Source organism: Xenopus tropicalis, chromosome 8 (assembly GCF_000004195.4).
Source record: "Xenopus tropicalis strain Nigerian chromosome 8, UCB_Xtro_10.0, whole genome shotgun sequence".
Lineage (NCBI taxonomy): Eukaryota > Metazoa > Chordata > Amphibia > Anura > Pipidae > Xenopus > Xenopus tropicalis.
The window spans coordinates 65390783-65413217 of NC_030684.2; the positions used below are offsets into that span (position 1 = coordinate 65390783).

The following is a 22435-nucleotide window of genomic DNA, read 5'->3' on the forward strand; positions in this document are numbered from 1 at the left end:
CTTTAAAAAGTTTTTTGTGCGAAAGCCCTCAGACTGGAATTACTTGCACCTTTAAATGAACAGAGGGAAATTCTGAGGGATTTACTGTAAGACTGCGGAGTTGGAAAATGCTTGTGATGAAACGGTGAGCTACTACCCTTAGCAACTACTTTGTATCTTTTTTTGTTCTGACTTTTTACAATTAAAGGAGAAGGAAAGTAATTTTGGCATTTTACTGCCAATAAATTTGCCACATTAGTGCCACCTAGGACAATATATTTATTCTGCAGAAAACATTACCATATTTGAGTAAACAGCTTTAGAAACTTTCTCAGTTTGCTTAAGATAGCAGGTGCCATTTTAAGTAGCTTCCTGCCTGCAGTCTAGTTATAGCTCAGATCACACATTCCTAAGGGAGGGGGGAGGGAGTTCTTAGCATTCTGGTGGGAGGGGGAGCAGGAAAGGGGAGAGAGGAGAACTGCACAGACTCTGGCCCCGGGAATTAAGCCTGTTCCTGAGAGAGGAAGTCAGACACTGGAACATCGTGTTTACAAAAAAAGACAAGAAATCTTGTGTTTCTTTTGATAGAGGACTCAGTGCAGCATTACTGTGAGTGGTTATGGCTGTATTTACATAGACCTTTCTGATAAAGCTTACTTAGTTTTTACCTTTCCTTCTTTTTTAAATTTAAGTTAAGGAAATAACATTGGCATGAACATTCATTAAACAGCTTGTACATATTCTCTCGTGTATCCTATTCACATTCCATTCATTCAACACACGAGCTCTAATCTACCTATGGGAAAGACACCACTATACACCGCATGGTACAGAAACCCAAAGCAGCAGTCAGTAGATGTTTTTATTTACTGAAAGTAGGTCAAGCAACATAATCAAAGGTGTTTCACAAAAACATGGATGTTTCTTCTATACGTAGCATCTAATTACTCAGTTACCACACAAATATTGTGCACCGTCCTATCTAGCCCATTTATACTGGCACAAGAATTCTTCTCTAGTCCTTGCAGTGGATTCTATATCTCATAACCATATATTTGTATTTATTCACATTTCAAGAAATAAAGTGATCAAGGACATTACAAAAGTCTGCAGCTGAAAAAGTTCTGCCTCTGAGAAGAGCGAGTAGAAAAACCTGTGAGCTCTTTAACCAGTAAATCAACAATAAATATGAAAAAACAAAAAAACACAAACGTTTAAGAACACCTATATTACAGCTATCTTTCGAATGACTAACAATTAACTTAAAGGACCAGTAACTCCAGGAAATCCCATATAAGCATTTATACATAAAACTCAGTAGCATATTAGTATTTGAAAATACTAAATGTATTTTTCTGGTAGGTCTTTTGTGGCAGTTCATAAATACGTATTATTTTTCTACCCCCCCCCCCCCCAAAAAAAACAGGCCTGGTGGGGGTTTTCTTATCTATCAGACAACAGATAAAAGTTGGCTGAACATGACAGAGCTGACAGTGAACATGTTGCAATAAAATATTGGAATTCTGCGTAAAAGAAAATATATTTATAGGTACAGTATAGAAATAAAATGTAAAGTTGAATTAACAACAAGGTTGGGGTTACTGGTCCTTTAATATTTACAGCAGTGCAAAAGGTCAGTTTGTTGGTGGCACCAAAACTACACATCTCATAAACCAACAGCCCAGTGTTTAGGTGCAAACATTATGGCAGTGACTAGAATGACACCTACAGCCAACACAGTATTGTGATTTCAATTCAAGCCTGAATGGAATAGAAAAAATCTGCAATTGAATTCTGTGACAAAAGCAGATCATAAAGCTGTCACCAGAGTTAAGAGCAAATGTTTTCCAGTTGTCTTCTGAAATGCTGGTGTCCAGCCTGCTGGACATAAGATAAGGATAGACTCATCTTTGGGTTGATTTAATAGCATCCGTCTTTCCAGGAATCATCATCCAGTGTGCTGTTCATCTTTGCAGAAGAAAGGGATCTGCAGATGGAACAAGAACACCACAAATATAAAACAAAACCATCTAGAACAAGAGTTGAAATGCATAGCTCACTCTCCATAGTCACTTTCCCTATTTGTTTGAAATATTTAGTATTATGAATTATAAGACAGGTTACAAGATAATGAGAGAACTATATTGCAGAGAAAGCAGACCTTAGAAACATGATGCAAAAAGGAAGGAAACAAGAAAGGCAATGCAACCCCACAGCAGTGGACTTTTGAATACAATCAGTTTCTTAGTTAGGGTTAATTACCACATTTCCTTTGTATTTCTCAGAAACCATTTATTTCCCTCTTTTTAAATGGAAAATATACAACCCCCCCCCCCCTTTTTCTTTTTTTGACATGAGCGTATTCAGACTGGTTTATATAGAAAATAAAAACAATGTTATGCCCAACTAAATCTCATGCCAAAAATGCTTGAAATCCCCATTTAAATACTTCCTAAACTACTGATTAGGTTGATGCTGGCCAAGGAAACTGCAGTCTTCAAGCATTCAAATGGTTTGGTATGAATCACTTTAAATTGGAAAGTCAATTCTTTTGGCTGAAAAGCAAAGGGAGTTTCCTACTTAAGTGAACTGCAGGCTGGCATGGGTATTTTAGGTACTCTTTGGCTGCTGAAATATGCTAAAAATGTAAAAAAAAAAAAAAAAAAATATTCAAAAGTTACCTTCTGGATGGCTGAATCATTTTACTTTTAGGCACAGTGGATCCCATGGATGCCTGAGATTTCACAGTGGAATGTTTAATGGAGGATGACGCATTGCCTGTTCTGGAAACTGCACCAGATCCTGAAGGATTCAGCCCAGGAGATGACTGGATTTTACGTAAACCACTTGAATTATTATAGCCAGAGGATTTTACTGGTTGCCTTGAGGTCATGAGTGAACTTGTGCTAACACCTGGTTTACCAGGTTGGCGAACTGTCAGTGCAGGTTGATTGCTGGCACCATATCGCACCTTACTAGGAGGAGTACCTGAAAGGCAAATTCAGTGTTAACTACAATCATCATTACATCTGCATATTGCAGCATTAAAATTAAGTTTTACAATCACTCAGCTACTTGCTATCCTTATGATCAAAGGATTTGCTCTAGTGAATTAATCCTAAAATAAACCTAAGATTTAATAGTAAATAACTAATAATCAGCTAGCTACTGAAATCTCAGTGCCTTTAGATGTACCCCAGGACATGTAAAATATCTATTCTTCTAAAGTCATTTTTGTTTAGCTTCCTTTGTTTTATAGAATACTTTATCTCTATTAAACTCAATGGGGTAAGTATGCCTAAATTAAAATCTCTAAACAAACACTATTTCTGCTTGAGTGACAGTGGGGTCTAATTGCTATTATGGCACACATACTGGTTGAAGGCTGCTGCATCCTGGTTAAACGGCTGCTTGGGCCCTGCAGATCAGACTCCAAACTTCGACTGCTTCTTACTGCTTCAAGGGAACGCAAGCTTGTCTTTGCCAGGTTAGGCATACTGTGGCGCAGTTCATCTAAAATATAAGAAGGTGTTGCGATGAGAAACAACAAAAGCATTAACAGATATACTTGCTGTACTAGAAAATGCAAGTAAACACAGTTTTCCTGCCAGAGCAAGACTGCTAACAGAGAAAACACTACTGCTGGCATTAGTCATAGGCTTAGGGCAAACATCACTTGTCCTGTGTGTAGTGAAAGGAACAAATGCAATCCCCCCCTGTTGCTACACTCATGCATTAGATCTAGGCCAGAAAACCATAGGAAGGCATCAGTATTACTACTATAATGAAAATTACATAAATTACATGAAAATCTGTATAGGCAGAAGACCCAAAAACCACCTCCAGCCCAGCAGTACCAGTTTGTCACAAAGGGGACCGAGAGCAGAATGAGCCATGCTGTTTTCCTGGTCCCACCGGCCTGAAGGTGGGGCAATCCTTCCATAGGCTAAATACAAATGAAATCAGCACTGTAGCCTATGGAGGATTGTGCGATCTTCGGTCCATCGTGATCAACACACCTGCGGAAGATCCTTTCAGAATAAGTACCGCTCTGCTAGGGATGGCTTTGGGGGACATTTGTCTAGCTATTTTTTTTTATACTGCAACTCCTTAGTAATATTGACACTCTTCCTATGGGTTTTCATAGGAACTTGTCAGTGTCCCATTAAAGAGATTAATTAGCAGTGTGACAGATATGAAAACTGGCAAGAAAGTTAGAGCTAACACCATTACAGGAGTTTTAAAATAAAACAAATTTTGTATTTAAAACAAAAAAAGAAATGGATGGATGAATTTGAGTGCATGAGTCTCACCTTCACAGTTTGCATATTTCATTCTCTCTTGGACATGATTCTGAATAGATCTGCGAGGAGGTCTGATGCGAGAAGTTGTTGCCCTGCTTTCAGCTGCTGAAGGAGATTGGCAGCGGGGTGAACTTAGAGGTGAAGGGGAATACCGGTGTGAGCTACGGAAGGACAGGGAACAGTCACAGTCATCCTCATCCTCCAGACTGTATGTATCAAATTCCTGGTCACTGAACGTTCCCCTTCTGAGAGAATGAAGAGAAGCACTTGAACTACGTCGGGAAACAGACGCAGAGCTGGAGGCATAGTCCTGCCGGAGACCTGTGTATTCAGAACTAGTTTAGATCACTGCATTATCAATACAAACATAAAAGTACAACCTTCATTTTAAAGACAATCTCAAATCTAGGAATTTGTTATTAAGCCCTTTTAAAGGAGAAGAAAAGGCTAATAAAGAGTTAATCTCAAGCTGCAGGCATACCTTCAGTTCTCTCAATAGTGCCCTTAAGTCTCCCCATATTTCACCTGTTCAGAAGATCTGAAGCCAAACAGAAAAAACCCAGAGCTGTGGAAAGAAAGTTCCCACAATGCCTCACTCCTGCACAGAGACCAGTGTACATGCTCAGTAAGTTAGACTATGAGGAAGTTTCCTATTGATTGGCTCAGATCCACATTCCTAAGGGGGGGGGGGGTGAGTTCTTAGCATTCTTGAGGGAGCGGGGAGCAGGAGAGAGGAAGGAGCAGAGAGCTGTGTGTCTCTGGCAGAGGAAGACAGACAACAAATCTTTTTACAGAGAACTCAGTGCAGCGTTTCTGTGAGTGCTTATGGCTGTATTTAAATAGACCTTTCTGATAAAGCTTACTTAGTTTTTACCTTTCTTTCTTCTTTACCCTAACACTTTCTACACTTTCCTACAAAATAAGATTTTTTTTGTTTACTGTTAAACCTGTAATACTAAAGGGAACCAAGATCTTGGTGTAAAGCACCATTGTACCAGTGGGCTGGTACTACATGATACTCTCTTTACCATGTCTAACATCAGTTCATCTCCAAGCACTGATAGGAGGAATAGAATAATAATGGAATGAAAGGAGAAAAAAAGGAAAGAGGGAAAACAAAAGAAAGCTACAAAATAAGTGCAGCCCGCTGGGTACTAAACAAATGGTCGACAACATAGATCAAGTGAGGTCTATAACAAAGCCTTGCAAAGTTGAGAGAGGAATACCCTCTGCTTAAGGGTTCAAGATGACAATAGATCCACGTAAATATTGGGATGCCCATCAAGTGGGATGATCTGCTATGTGTAAACTAGATTAGATGTTATTCAACCATTTACTGTCTAAGATTATGCCTACCCTACGTCTATTACTGGACACACAGCAGCTTTTCTCTTGGCATACACTGAGAAAGTGAATATCTAGGTGAGAACCACAACTGATCAATAAAGTCTTTCCTCTACAGCAGACAAGCAAAAATTTGTTAATATAAAAAATACGATTCAACCATGGGAAGAAGCCTTTGTGGTCCAAGAATTGAAATAGGGCTTGACCCTACTCAAGGCTCATCACCTGACCCTTGCCGAGAGACATTAGCATTAGCCAGAGAGGGAGACATGAGTCAAAAGGACGGCTGTATTCTAGGACAGAATCTCTTTTACTGAAAGGGAGGTTTTAGGACAGTAGGCAGAGGCAAAATTAGATACCAAGAATTAAAGACAAAAAATACACTTTACAGAAGGTGCTTTTTTCACCTTTTAGAACTCCTAAGGAGGCACTGGCATTATCACAGCAATAGGAATGCTGCCCAAGGGAGTTTTTAAGTTGTGGACTCAAAGGCCGAGCGGATCAAATACTTCTGGGACAGAGGAGTTGCTGACAGACTAAACTGATGCATTATGCCCCTGGGAAGCAATGGGTTCTAAAACTAAGAGACCCAAAAGTGTTTCAGTTGTAGATATATCAGAATGGCATGGCAGCTTGATCTTGCACCCAGCACACAAATCAGTGAAGACTTGCTTCCCTCAGCATAGAGTGACCAAGAATTAATTTCCACCCAAAGGTGGAAACCACTGAAAACTATGGTATAATGGAAATGCAAGCTCCAAGCAAGGAGGAGAAAAGTATATTTGCCAAAGATGGCTGCAATAAACTTAAGGAGCCACCCGTCTGTTCCTAGAACAAGGAACAGTAATAAAATGAAGCAGAAACAAATGGTTACAAACCAATAAGGAACCAAACCAAGGTACAATATCCAAACGAGTGACACATGCACAAGTTCAAAAGATGTACTTTTCATATACAGAGAAAAAGTCAAATGAATCCTTTATGTACCCAATGAACCACACATTCTGACAGACTAATAAATGGCAAGAGGCAATGCAAACATTTATTAGTTAGCCACCTTTAGTCATACACTGTGCAAGGAGGCTACTAAAAGAAACATTTGACACAATTTACAAACTTGCCCAGCGTGGCTCAGGCTTATCTTGCATCTTATTCAGTCATTATTAGTGGTGCTTGCAAAGCATCACTACTGTTATCTCACAGGCTTATTATTATTCTTCTTCCGTACAAAAGTTCGGCACGGAACTTGTCCTGCACCGTTTGTCGTAGACCCATGAGTGAGGTGTCAAATCGTGCGGCCTATTCGGAAATGGGGTGCTATGTCTTTTCTAAGGGGTTGCAGGGGCAATTAACCGGCCCAAAAATCCCATAGACTTAACATTGAGGCCAACTTTGACGGATTGTAGCGCAGAGAGGGAATTTTTTCGAAACGTGAAATTTACCACATTTGAAGAGGTTTGCAACCTGTGTCAGAAGATACCCCGCACAAGGGTATAAGTTTTATCCCCGGGGCAAGAGAGGTCCCCAAATTTGCCCCATTGACTTATAATGGGGATTTTGGCAAATAACTAGTTTGTCGTAGACCCATGAATGAGGTGTCAAACCATGCGGCCTATTCGGGAATGGGATGCTATGACTTTTCTGAGGTGTGGGTGGTTATTTGCCCCCCCCGCAGGGGGCAATTAACAGGGCCAAAAATCCCACTGACTTAACATTGAGGCCAACTTTGATGGATTGTAGCGCAGAGAGGGAATTTTTTTAGAAATGTGAAATTTACCACATTTGAAGAGGTTTGCAACCTGTGTCAGAAGATACCCCGCACAAGGGTGTAAGTTTTACCCCCGGGGCAAGAGCGGTCACCAAATTTGCCCCATTGACTTATAATGGGGATTTTGGCAAATAACTAGTTTGTCGTAGACCCATGAATGAGGTGTCAAACCGTGCGGCCTATTCGGGAATGGGATGCAATGACTTTTCTGAGGGGTTGGAGGCTAATTGCCCCAGCAGGGGGCAATTAACCACCGTTTGTCGTAGACCCATGAATGAGGTGTCAAACTGTGCGGCTTATTCGGGAATGGGGTGCTATGCCTTTTCTGAGGGGTGGGCAGTTAATTGCCCCAGCAGGGGGCAATTAACCACCGTTTGTCGTAGCCCCATGAATGAGGTGTCAAACTGTGCGGTTTATTCGGGAATGGGGTGCTATGCCTTTTCTTAGGGGTTGGAGGTTAATTGCCCCAGCAGGGGGCAATTAACCACCATTTGTCGTAGACCCATGAATGAGGTGTCAAACCGTGCGGCTTATTCGGGAATGGGGTGCTATGACTTTTCTGAGGGGTGGGCAGTTAAATGCCCCAGCAGGGGCAATTGTCACAGAGAACTGAAGGAAACATTGTAATATTGGGGCACGAGTTTTGCCACGGCAAGCACCACTCACATTTTCTTCAGGAAATGTACCTCTCTAGTAATTATTATTCTTCTTCAAGTGCAGATCCCAAAAGGACAGGTTTTTCATGGAATGCCTTCAGCTACAAACGTGCAGCATCTTTCTGTATAGAATCCTCATACCAACATCCCAAAAAACTCAAATCTATTGTAATTTACAAAATAATGTGGCACTTAACAAGAGTCATTATGTACTGAATGGGCCATTCATATATAGCTATTTAGCTAAAACCTTGAAAGAGACCTGTCACCTCGACATAAAGAGTAGTATAATAAAAATCCTTTAAATTAACCATGAAACCCAAAATAAAAAGAAAGTATTAAAACAGCTATGTATCTCATAAGGTTATTTTGAAGTAGGTTTTTTTATCTTGTCAAACACACATTATAAAAGAACTTGAAATTATTTCTTACGGTGATAGGTCCCCTTTAATAGCAGCCCAATATTTATATATGACTTAAACATTTACATAACAAGAAATAAAACTTACTTTCCTCTTGCAGGCGAGCCATGACCTGCACATCAGTTAAATCTTGTAGTTTGTAACCCATGGATATGGAGTCATCAGATGTACTCAACTCACTGTCTACAGAAGACTGAGAGCTTAGGGCAGAATGGAAACTTAAGTAACCTTGAATAAAAACAAGAAAATGGAGAAGAACTTATTAACAGACTTCTTGAATATATACATTTGATCCTACTATATATAATGAAAATAGATGTTCTCAATTTTAAATAAACTTTTTTTTGTGCTATATTTTCTATTCTTTATGCTACATGTGCAAACTTTTTTCCAGCTAAATCCATGCTATTATTTATTTGTTAACCCTTTGTTAAATCTAACCATTAAAGTTTTATTACTGGTGATGCATAAAACAAAATGTTTACCATAGGTTACAAAAGCCACTATTTATTCTGCAGAAAGCTTTATCATGCAGAGTAAACAACCCTAGAAGCTCCTTCTGTTTAAGATAACAGCTCCCATTTTTGCTTGGTCTCTGTAGCTTCCGTGCTGTAAGCTCTAGCTGCTGGTAGCTAAGATTACACAGCACAGTTGGGAGGGGGAGCAAATTCTGATGGGAGGGGGTGCAGGAGAAGGGAGGAGCAAGCTGAGCAGACTGGTGCCCTAAAGGAGTTTTCTGAGAGCAGGAAGTCGGATACTAAAGAACATGTTTACAAAAAAAGAAATCCTTTGTTTCTTGCGAGGTGACATAGTTGAGGACATGGAAGGTTGAGGAGTGCCTTGCTGGGTGATGATGTGATGGAGGATTCTATTAATGCCTTTAAGAGGGGCTTGGAACATTTATTGAACACACATAATATTCAAGGCTATTGTGATACGAAAATCTACAATATCGGTAAAATATTGTTTATCTATGTTTTCTGACTGCATGTTACCACAGAACAAAACCCGTCTCAACATTCCACAGCTAAAAGTTATTAAAGGCGTGGTTCGCCTTCAACTTAACTTTTACTATGTTATAGACTGGCCAATTCTAAACAACTTTTCAATTAGTCTTCATTATTTATAGTTTTTTGTTTTTTTAAACTTTTGCCTTCTTCTGACTCTTTCAAATGGGGGTCATTGACCCCAGCAGCCAAAAACTATTGCTCTGTGAGGCTACAAATGTTATTGTTATATTATTTTATATACCTTACTTTTTCTCTCCTGTCCATATATCAGTCTCTCATTCAAACCAATTCCTGGCTGCTAAAGTAATTTGGTTTCTAGCAACAGCTGCTGAAACTGCAAACTGAAGAGTGAAATAAGTTTTTTTATTTGTAGTTTTTTTTTTAGTTAAGACCAAACTATCTTAGAATATTACTCACTACACCAGGGTTCCTCAACTATTTTTACCCTGCAAGGAGCACTTAAAAATATACAAAGTTAGGGAGCAACACAGGCATGAAAAAAGTTCTTAGGGGGTGACCAAAAATGGCTATGATTGGTTATTTGGTAGCCCAATGTAGACTGTCAGACACAGAAGGATCTGTTTGAAAGTACAAATGGTCTCTGTACCTCCAAAAATTCTAAAATCAACACTTGTTTTGAGGCCACTGGGAGCAACATGTTGCTCCTGAGCCACTGGTTGGGGATCACTGCTCTAAACCATACTTAAAGCTAAATGAAACGTGGACAACCCCTTTAATGGAAAAATAAAGCTAGAATGGACAACCCCTTTAATGGAAAAAAAAAACTAGAAAGGAAGATTATTGGTCAACATGGCTCCACACATTAAAGGAAAACTATACCCCCCCCAATCAATGTAGGTCTCTTTAAAAATATATTGTGCAACAAAGCTCATATGTAAAACCCTGCGTCATCTAATAAAACCATTTTCATAAAAATATACTTTTATAGTAGTATGTGCTATTGGCCACTCCTAAATAGAAAACTGCTCTTTTAAAAATTATGGGCTGCCTCTTGGGATCATAAAATTCACAGTGCACATGATAGGCCATATCAGCCAATTAATGGACAGAGTTCAGTCTTACACTCCCACACGTCTTCCTGTTACAGTTAGAGCTGCATTATTTCTGTCATGTGATCTCTGAGGGAGCACACAGCCCATCACACTGGTGGCTCAAGGGAAAAGATGTAAAAGAGCAATATTTACTGATATATATTTGGCAAGACTCTTTCATAAGCCACTTATTGGGATATAAACTAGCTTTTGGTTAAGCATTTATTGTGAGGGGGATAGTTTTCCTTTAAACTACTATTACTACTACTACAGTAGAGACACGTGACAAAACTCCCTTTAGGGTGTATGTCTCTGCATGCAACTGGTATCTTGTCTTTGTCTATTTAACAGAATAAATGGAACCAAAGCATTACACACCCATCTGTTCTCTTTGTAACCTATGAGGCTCATGTGACAAAAATCAATGCATCTTTGGTATAATGTACAAAAACAATGACTAAGGTCATTATTACAAGGACAAAAAGTATGCAAGCTCCTGGTGTTTGCTATTTTAAAAATATTTTTTAAAGAACAGTACAGTAATGAAAAAGTTTTAATAGATCTGTGCAAATAAGATCCTGGAAAAATTTCCTGGTACTGCAAAACAGAACATATACAGACTTCAGAAAGTTTCAAGCAATGGGAGGGGCTCCCTGCAGCTACAGGTTATTGGCCTTCTTTAGTTCATCAAGGAATATTATGTAAGCGGGGAAACCTGTTTTTAAGAACCTGCATCAAAACCTCTGGAATGAGTGATGGCAAAAGGGTGCTACATAGAAAAAAAAAGTACCAAACAGAAATAATTTATTCCATCTGAAAAGGCTGGAACAGAAAGAAGTTAGAAAAAAAAAAAATGCTCTGCTGCATTCAAAATAAGTCCACTTTATTTAAACTTTGCTATAATTTAAACATGTGATAATGCTACACTACCTGAATACTCCTCCAGCAATAGGAAATGTTTTCTTATGACATTACATAAAAAGTAATACAAAAAACAAACAGAACAGAGAGCACGAATCATCAAAATTATCTGGGCTCTTGTTAGCAAATCAATCTTACTTATACAAATCAATCTTTAAGCGTTTAGAATTATGCAGATTCCTTCTGTTCAATGACAAAGTGGGGATAAAGTTCTCTTACTGCATGGGTAAGAGACTTAAGGATTTCCAGATGCAATAACTCCTAGCACTTCAAGTCAGTCCTTAGTATTTTGGGAGCTGTGAATACTAGCAGATTAATACAAAGTGGTATCATAATATGTCAAAGCTTTGAAAGAACCCAGTTGTTTTCCCGAACATAATACAGTCACCCAGCCTTCAATAGTTAGGAAACATGCCATTAGCAACAGACACACCCAAACGTGCCGTACCTGAACTGCCACAGGTTAGTAGTGCTTTGTTAGTGGATTTGAGGCACCCCGGTGAATTTAGTGTATTGCTACCATAGCTGCATTCAGCATTGGTGTTATATGCAGATGGCGATGCCAGTGGGCTGCAGTACAGGCTTTTCCATCTACTCGCTAGAATGAAGCATAGCCTTGTTAGTCAAAACATTGGAAAACAAAAGATGCAAATCATCATATCCATAGAGCTCACAACTGAGTTGCATTAACATTCTTAGCAGAGAGATTTTGATAGAAACATCTATATTGCTTACCTTCTGCTCCCGGATGGGACTGAAAAGAAAGAATGGCTTTGTAAAGACAGTTCATCTAGATAATATTATTTGCATAAAGAATAGGATTGGAAAATGAAGTTAATTAGCACACAGTAGAATGTTGTTTAACAATAAATGCTGGTCCTGAGCCAACTTCAGTTTGTTCCGCACAACTCTGATGCCAACATGTACAGATCAATATACAAAATGCTGTGAACGCTTTCCTTATGCAAAAGGGTTGTTTATTAAAAGGAGAAGGAAAGGCTAATAAAGAGTTAATCTCAAGCTGCAGGCATACCTTCAGTTGTCTCAATAGTGCCCCTAAGTCTCCCCATATTTCTCCCCTTCAGATGATCAAAAACAGGAAGAAAAAATGCTGAGCTGTGTAAAGAAAGTTCCCATAATGCCTCACTCCTGCACAGACACCCAGACCAAGTGAACATGCTCAGTTAGTAAGACTATGAGTCAGCTTCCTGCTGATTGGCTCAGATCCACATTCCTAAGGGGGTGAGTGAGTTCTTAGCATTCTTGAGGGAGGGGGGAGCAGCAGAGAGGAGAGAGCTGAAAGCTTCTTCTGTGGCAGAAGAAAACAGACACAACTAATCTTTTTACAGAGAACTCACTTTCTGTGAGTGCTTATGGCTGTATTTACATAGACCTTTCTGATAAAGCTTACTTGGTTTTTACCTATCCTTATCCCTTAAGAAAAACTTTACAGAAAAGCCTTCCTAGGATTCCTACTGTTTTGGATAGAAAATGGGAGGAGGTTTCCCATAATTCAAATGTGCTTTTGGCATGCAACCACTTACCTGGCTCCACCAACACTAATCAACAAGGGTGAAACCAGATCTAATGAGCTGTGCCTTAAAACCCATTGGGTGAGTTTCAACCTAAAGTGAATTCTATAAATATGAAAAACTTTAGGATTCCTACCGGTTTTATTCCTTCCCTCACAACCTCCCCAGGAGCGAGTATTGTTAGCTTTATGGCACAAGTTGTGTTATTTACTGCAGATCGATGCTGCCCAGGATTTTTCTAACATGTAAAGATTTATATAATCCAGTTATTGGCACTTACCACTCCGTAAAGTCAAAGGCCGGGTGCAAACCAATATATCATATTCAATCCATAGAAGGCACTCACGGCATACAGGCTGCAAAAATAGTCCTTTATTAGATGCCCAAATCTAATTGATTTGGGCATCAATTAGAATAAAGGACTATTTTTGCAGCCTGTTTGCCGTGAGTGCCTTCTATGGATCAAATAAATTACATATAAAATATTATATATATATATATATATATATATATATATATATATTTATTTTTTATTTTAGTTTAAATTAAATTAAGTTTTTTTTTCACTTCTACTTTAAATTAATTGTAACTAAATAACAAATTATACAATGAACGCAACAAAACTCTAAGACATGAACTTTCAATTGAAGTGCAGTTTATTAACAGTATCTGCAAACTGTGCTCTAGGAAAGGATGCAACTATTGTTTCACAAGGCAGCCGCTGATTTCCTTTTTGTGCAAGGCAGTGTCTGCAGGAAATGCTTGGTGCTGGTCACTATGAACTTCCTTTAAAAGCTAAAACGTCATCTGCGAACTATGGTTACACATTAAAAGAAACATGTATAAGAATCCCTTTTACAAGGGTGCGGTGACCTACAATTTGTACCTAATAAGCAATTCAGCTAACCACAGAACAAAAAATATGCAATAGAAAGGAGCCTGGCAATTTGGCAAGGGCAGCACTAGTGCTGGGCGGTATGACCAAAAATTTATATCACGGTATTTTTCAAAATTATATCGGTATCACGGTATTTGACGGTATTTTTTTTTCCCCATGCATGATTAGGTGACCACCCCAAACACCCGCCACCCGCACCCCCCCCGCCACCCCAAACACCCCCCCATCCGCACGCAGCCCCCCACCCCCCCATCCGCACGCACCCCCCCATCCGCACACTACCCCCCACCCCCCCATCCGCACGCACCCCCCCCACCCCAAACACCCCCCCATCCGCACGCACCCCCCCACCCCAAACACCCCCCCATCCCAAACACCCCCCCATCCGCACACACCCGCACACACCCCCCCCCCACCCCACCCCAAACACCCCCCCATCCCCTTCACATAAATATAACCCCCCACCCCACCCCATCCCACCCCCCCCAAACACAACCCCATCCCCTTCACATAAGTATAACCCCCCCATCCCCTTCACATAAATATAACCCCCCACCCCACCCCCCCAAACACAACCCCATCCCCCCCAAACACAACCCCATCCCCTTCACATAAAATATAATTACTGGCCAGGCACCCCCCCGACAGCTCACATTGGTATCCGACTCTGAATGCGTCCTAGCGATGGCGCTTTTGTAGAGTGTGCGCGCTGACGTCACGTGCGCGCTGACGTCACGTGCGCACCCGGAAGTATTCAGCACACCGGTATGTAGAAAATTCATATCGGTTTCAAAAAAAAAACCGGTGATCGGTTTTTACCGGTATACCGCCCAGCACTAGGCAGCACTGTGTAGAATCTTGGCAAAGGAGAAGGAAAGGTAACAACTAAGTAAGCTTTACCAGAAAGGTCTATGTAAATACAGCCATAAGCACTCACAAAAACACTGATAGAGAGTCCTCTATCAAAAGAAACACAGGATTTCTTATCTCCCTTTTTGTAAAAATGTTCTTTGGGACTTCTTCTCTCAGAAAAATCCTTCATTCCTGGGGCCAAAGTCTGCGCAGATCTCTCTCCCTTTAAGAATTCATAAAACTCACTCCCCCCAACCAAAGGTATGTGTAATCTGAGCTATAAGGGCTAGAGCCGACCAAGCTAAAATGGCAGTTGCTATCTTAAACAGAGAAAGCTTCTAGGGCTCTTTACTTAGGTATGATAAAACTTTCTGTAGAATAAATAATAAATATAAAATTCCAAAATGACTTTCCTTCTCCTTTAAGACTTCAGCCCAACAGCCCACTCAGGCTTTATTTATATTACTATGATTCTTTACATACACGGTCTGAGCAAGTTTTGATCACGCTGTACACAAGTACCATTTTTTAGCAGCAAAAAAATATACCACTGAATTTGGACCCATTAGGGTCCAAGCCTGACCTAGCCAAACTTCTGGAGCTATAGAAGTGAGACTAAAACACTTTTGCGTTTAAAAAAGGGATCTTGAATTAATGAAGCCTTAGGAAGGGAAATTGACAAGATTCTAAGGGAGTTCTTTTAATAAGAGCAGAATGAAGAATTTATTCAGTAGCTCCCCACATTAGATAAGTCTTGCATAGTTATACAAACCTTGGTCAAGTTTGCCAATTAAAGAACGACAAGCGGCTTCTGTTTCTGGGCTGTGGTGGTCTAATACCTGTCTGCACCATTTTAATGGAGAATCTAGTTTCTGCTCTGCATTTTCAACCTTTCGCGGGGAAACATACAGCCTTAAAAAAAAAAAAAAAAAAACAAATGATTGCAATTATGACAATTATGACCATATTGAGATTTTTATGGTCTTTTTTTTCCGAGTTTGTAAATGCACAAATTCAAACTATTCAAAGTTTTTTCCACAATTTTATTTAATCAAGTTTTTTTATTTGGATTTTTATAAAAAAAATATGCAAGCATTCAAGTTTTTATATTGTGGGCTTATTTTTAGTAGAAATATTCTCTAAAACACTTTCAAATTCGAATTTTCATAAATAGGCTGCCCCATGACAGAAAAAATACAGAAAAAGAATGTTATGTGCAAATAATAAACTAACTGTTCTTTTCCATTCAATCTTATTTAAAAATGTGACCTTTAGTGGCCAAAGCAGTCATTTTGAAATGTCCAGACATGGGCGTAGCCTTGTTTTACACAACACAAAACACGTTTGTTAAAACACATGGGTGTGTTTTTGGTGCAGCCCACTAGATTGCAGTGCTTATTTGACACACTGGTGTCTAAGCACATGGTTACAAAGTGAGAGCTGCTGGTATGTTTGCAGAACCAATAGCCCCAAACCTATTTATACACAAAGTAATCACGTGAAGAAAGAGTGAAACGTGGCATGAAGAAGTTTCTTTTTCTCTTTTTCAGTTATGTAGTGAAGTACATTTGCTAAACCTCAGGGGAACCTGGTTTCATCTCAGTCTGTAAATATACTGCTAATTTTACTGAATCTGATTAAATGGACCACGGTCAGCTTTTTGGTGAAGTGATCCAAGTGTGTGTAGCACTGCAGGGCTCCCCTTAAGCTGGCCATACACGCACCGATAATATCGTATGAAACCTCGTTTCGTACAATATTCGGTGCGTGTATGGCATGTCGGCGAGTCGACCGATATCGCAGGAAGCTGCTGATATGGGACGACACGCCGATCGGCCAGGTTAGAAAATTTTGATCGCGCGCCATAGAAGGCGCCTGACCAAAATCTGCCGTCAGGGCTGAATCGGCAGAAGGAGGTAGAAATCCTATTGTTTCTACCTCCTTATCTGCTGTTTCAGCCCTGAACGGTGTGTGGTGGATCTGACAATGTTTCGTACGACCGATGGTCGCACAAAACATCGTCAGATCGCCACGTGTGTGGCCACCTTTAGGGTGAAGACACACAGAGCTACTAGTAGCAGCTACTTGTCACGGCTACTAAAATAAACAATGCTGATCATTTTTTGATAATTGCCTCTATGTGTGTTTTAGCAGAGGCAATTCTCATTATTGTCTATGGCAAGGTATTTTCTGGAGTTTATTATCAGTGAAAAAGTAGCTGCTTCACCCCCAACCAGAGTTGGTTAATTGAGCCCATACTTTGGTATTGGGGAAACAATTTTTTTTACTTAATCTGACCCTCACCAAACTGTACAGGGAGGGAATTTCCAGTGTGGGAGGCCATATTGCAACATACACGTGTGCATAATGAGCAAGATGGAACACCCACTCTTTATGCGCATGTTCACTATACAACATGGCCGCCAGCACCAGGAGCTCCCTCCCAGCTCGGCTGGCCTATATTTTACGGGGCAGGGAGGCCCTAATAAAGTACAGGGCCCTGTGATTTCTGATGGCAGCCCTGGGGTCACTGGTTAATCACATGAACGAACGTATGCAACCAGTGCAGCCCAGTAGCCTATAATTATAAGAAGTGCCTCAGATTTTTCAGATAATCAACCTTTCAGTAAAGTCAAACACTGCTAAATATCAAATTAAGAGAATGCATGTGCCTCTGGCTATTATAGCATTTTATTAAAAGTACATTATCACTTAGTAATAAGCATAAGCTGCAGAGCAAAAAGATCTGGGTCAGTGCCTTTCTCTGCTTAACAACTGACACAGTTTAACATTCCAAGATTCTTAAGCTGGGTAAATATAGAGCTGCTTTATGTAACAACACAACGGCCACAAAAATAATCTTATGATTTAAACTAAAATCCTCATCACAGGTTAGTAATTCAAATTTGAAATAAACCTGCTGCTATAGGGTTAATGCACAATATCCATATAAAAATAGAATACATTCATAAAAAAAAAAAAATGTACAAGACATACCAACAATCCTCCTCATCTTCACTGCAGGATCCCAGTTCCAGCACATCTACTTCGTCAAGTGCAGTTTCATCCAAAATATTTTCTCCACTTGAATTTAGCTCAGACATTTTGCTGATGGCCTCCTCCAAGTCTGATCTTCCACTGCCATCAACACTGTAGAAGCAACAATCATCTTGATCACAGTTGATCTCTACTTTGCTTCCAGGCTTTGAATCACTGCATACCTTTTCATACTGCATCTGTGCATCCATTCCCAAAGCTGGAATGTTTTCCTTCTCTGAGCTGATTTGCTCAAGTTGCGACTGTAGATTTGGCATTTTCTGCAAGTCTCCTTTCTCAGGCTGGATGTTGATGCTGTTCATAACTCCGGAGCAATTTAAAGCAGAAAGTTGATTATCAATGCCTGAAATATTTTGTATGTTCGAACTCTGTGGATTCCTCTTAATCTTTAGCTGCTGATTTTGGATTTCTAATCTTTTTACCAGTTCATGGAGTTTTTGTACCTCCTTTAAATCTGAGCTATGATCAGGTTCTGCTTCCAAGTCCATTGCTCTGTCGCTGATGTCTATTGCATGATCTCGTGGAATACCAGGGGAATTCCCAGGAACCACCATCGTCAAGTAATCACTGGAATAAAGCAAAATTAAAGAAAATCAAAAACATACCCCGTAATCTACTGAGTGTGTGAAATTTTTGCTCTGCACTGTTGTCCCTATGGCCAGCTAACTTACTGACAAATTTGCACAAGGAAACCTTCTTGGTATAAATATCAGATAGATATTCATTGGGCTTGGTTGAAAACTAGTAATACCATCAAATTTTTGTCCAATTGGGGTTGGGGCAAATTGGGCAAAAATTGACTGGTTTGGCATTAGAATCAAATATAAGATCTTCGCTGGCCAAACATGCACCAATAATATGGTGATAAGCAAAGTTTTGTACAACTACCGATACTTTATGGTGGCTTGCCTATCCAGACTGGTACCCATGTACGTTGGATATGGGTTATTTCCAGGATAACGGAAGTTTGAAAATGAAGTGCATGGTGCATCACAAATGCAAAAGTGAAAAAGAGCTACAGATAAAGCCATAATAAAATATCAAGAAGCAAAAAGACAATTACCAGCATTTGGTTGCAGTGCCCAGGAGTTGTGCTCCTGCAAGTTACTGGAAACAAGCAAAACGTTGCCAGCAAAAATGACATTCCATTTTAAATTCTATTTTACTGCAATGGTCTCATTTCTCACACATATTTTAGAGGAAAAACTGGTCAAATTAAAGAAAGATGTGCAGACAAACATATTCTGTTACTTACATAAACATAAGTCCAACTATCCAACAAAGATTAGGCCAATGCAATGATACAATGTAGGTGTTAACTTAAACCAATGGGTATAAAATGTGTATCCTGTCTCACAGATATTTATCAGGATCTTATTTCCTTTTGTTTGCAAAAGACTAGGGTGTTAACTGAACAACCTTTTGTAAATACCCATCCACAGAGAAACCCGAGCACAAAGCAAACCAAGCACATACTTGAAGAGTGTAAAAAAAAAAAAAAAAAAAATAATGTACTTAAAACTGAATGTATCAGCATGAAATGTTTTATCCACCACAGAGTTATTCACCATCGATCTGTGGCAAATAAAGGTGCCCAGTGTGCATGGCTAATGTGCAAAATTTGGATAAACAAAGTAGGGTGTAGAAAACAAAGACTGCTACTGCAATAATGCAAATTCATTGACAGTACAGTACTGGGAGCGGTAAAAGACAGATGCTACAGGAGACTGATAGGGACTAAAAGGGTAAAGCTAGACAGGTACCAAGTCAGGCACAGCAGCCACCAGTCTTAACCCTGGAGCATTCATCACAGCCATTTAGACTAAATAAGGCAGGCACTGCACAGCGATGGGCTACATTCAACCCTACAAATTGGTTTATCTTATGTGACAAGTGCTAGAAACTGTGATGCTCAAGCATGTGAATGCAGTCCCTGTCAACTCTGACTGTACGGTTAGGAAATGAAGGCAAGCAAATCACAACAGACTGATCCACCCCATGATCTACAAAACTATGAAAACACAGACAGATATAGATAAGCATATCTCTGCATTTAGACCCCAACAGGATTACCCCACGTAACATACACTAAGGCAGATGTTCCCAAACTGCAGACCCATAAGCCCTGAATGGGTACTGGCTGGGTGGCTGCAGCTGTGCCCTGGATTTCCCTGGAAAATCCATCATATGATAATGCATCATATATATGTATCTTATTATGAGCTAAAGAGGTCCAAACAAATTTTGGAATTCAAAGGTGTGCTTGAACCACAAAAGTCTAAAAAACATTGGTATAAGGGGGTGTAGAAAGAGAACAGTATTGTTTTTGTGAATTTGGGGAAAATAAATACAAACTTTAATATTATCAATGTAAAAGAATCCTGAAAAAAATAATGTATATGGCTCTCTCAGGGTTTTTAAGAAGTAGTGCAGAATAGGGGCTGCAGTGCATTGGGGCTATATTGCCTAACATTTTCCTGTAAGGTAGGGGGGCCATTTGCTGGGCAAGGTGTAATTTTCTTATAAAGAGGGCACACCAGACCTGAAGTAATGCAATTCCCAGCTTGCTGTATGTGAAAGGTGGCAGCAATCAATGTAATAGCTGGCCAGGAAAATTTACAGGATAAGAGTATGAGCTGCAGATATGAAATAGGGTTTTTCAGTCTTGGTACTAGGGAGAGATGTAGCAGAGAAATGGAAAGACAAAAAATTCAGAAAGGCAATGGGATTTCCATCACAAGGGATATCTAAGTAGAAGTTGGCCCACAATTTGCAGGATAAGATCAACAGCTAAGGTTTCCTTTAATCCCAGAATCAAACGAAATTTACATACTGCATAGCTAATTAGCAATCACTCAATATTCAATTCAATAATCACTCCGCCATCTTGTGTGACTAATTAAAAACTGTGCCCTGTTTATAAGGGTGGGGGCAGTATGAGTGTGCCAAGATTTCAGAAGAGGAAAGGATTTATTAAGGAATGCTAAGAAATTGTAGGTTTTGAATACAAAGTTTGCATTCGGGGAAATAAATCTGCAAAGTGACCAGGGCTACATATAGCTGCAAAAGGGACCTCCGTGATGTGGGTACCAGGCTGCAACTGGAAACTGGAAAGCGCAAGGTGCAATGGTGCTGGGGTGATGATGATACATTGGATTTGTATGACGACACCAGGGCTGCAGAAAAGGACTTACAGGGTGACCTAAAAAATGGATTTCCAAAGTAAGGCAAATGCGAATTATTGGGTTACAGGGGGATGGTGTCGACAAGTTAATGGAAGGAGTACAGGTGGGAATATGATTTGCAAGGTGAGGGTACCAGGGCTGTAACAGGATTGGGGGGGGGGGCAAATAGGAGTGCAGTGAAGAAATTGTATTCACAGGGTGGAAATAATTTGCAGGGGGAGCTGGGGAAGGGGGGCCACAGCAGATGCGGCATACCCGGAGTTGTGCCTCTTGTCCTTGCCTGTTACCAGGGCCGCCTCGAAGATGGACAGCGTCCCGGGCCCTGTGGGTCTTAAACGGGGCCCGGCTGTGCTACACTTACTTGGACAACCCCTGCTGTCAGGGACAAAACGAACAGTACAGAATGATGTGTGGGGGAAAAGAACCTGCAGGCACCCAATTTCCTTTCCTTCCTCCGCAGTCTGCCGCTCACTGTCAGCATAATCCAAGTAAGTGCATACCGCCCAACAGTTCCGACCCCCCTAACACAGCCCGCAGTCCCGAACCGCTACTTACACCTCCCACAAAGCCGCAAGCTCCCGGCCTCCTGTCTCTCAGAAAATCCCGACGCCACAAGTCTCATCCCGCGAGAGTGTGACGTCAGGATTACACGGAGGGATGTGACGCATCACGTAGCCGCCTTGTGGGAGTGGCGAGCAGATACGGCATCATTTAGGGTTAAACAAAAACTGCTAGTAAGTGTTGGGTGTGCTATAAATCTGTTTTTCGGCGGATAGAACCTCCTACTTGTGTTAGACAACAAAAAATAAAAAATACCTTTCTTTCGTGTTTGTTGCCAGCAGTACACTTCGCCGCCTAATTCTATGATTTTTTTTTAAAGTAACGGAGTAAATGAAAGCATTACTTATCAAAAAAATCATTGTTTTAATGAATACACAATATACAACAAATAAACAAAACAACCAATTGTAGTAACAATGCAGGTCGTAGTTAAGTCAAAAGTTGTACACGGCTGCTTGTCATAAACAAGAATAATACGAGCGACAGACTCGCTACATTTTGGTGCTTAGAACACCAGCGATGTTGCCCATAGCAACCAATCAGATCTTTGCTTTTGGATTCTAACTTGTAGGTGATTGTTCAAATCTAATTACTGATTCAACATCACCGGTGACATTTATCTCCGGTCTTAGTAAACATGCCTCTATGTGGCTAGGAAGTCATTATAGGCTGTCCATTCTAACTAGGGATGTAAGCTTAATAAGAGGTAAGGTCTGATGGAACCCATCAACATCACTGCTATCATTTTCTTGGAATAATACACAAATGTTATATCGGACTCCTGCATGGCTGGAAATTAATGGGGGGGGGGGGGGGGTAACACTCTAGGGAAGAAGTGAACTATCTGTGAGTCTGCCCTTTCATACCACATCTATGATATTTTGCCTCTGAATT

General features: G+C 40.2%; 1 protein-coding gene across 5 annotated transcripts; it reads right to left on the reverse strand.

Moving 5' to 3' along the window:
- Positions 1–824: 824 nt before the first annotated feature.
- Positions 825–21700, reverse strand: slain2l (SLAIN motif family, member 2 like). 5 transcript variants are annotated; one of them, XM_012968579.3, is made up of 9 exons: positions 21342–21700; positions 17736–18362; positions 15511–15650; positions 11905–12054; positions 8561–8701; positions 4293–4604; positions 3355–3492; positions 2661–2967; positions 825–1966 (listed from the first exon to the last, which is right to left on the reverse strand). In XM_012968579.3, exons 2-9 carry the CDS (start codon positions 18347–18349, stop codon positions 1900–1902), a joined length of 1869 nt encoding a protein of 622 aa, XP_012824033.2. In that variant the 5' UTR covers positions 18350–18362; positions 21342–21700; the 3' UTR covers positions 825–1899.
- Positions 21701–22435: the final 735 nt, after the last annotated feature.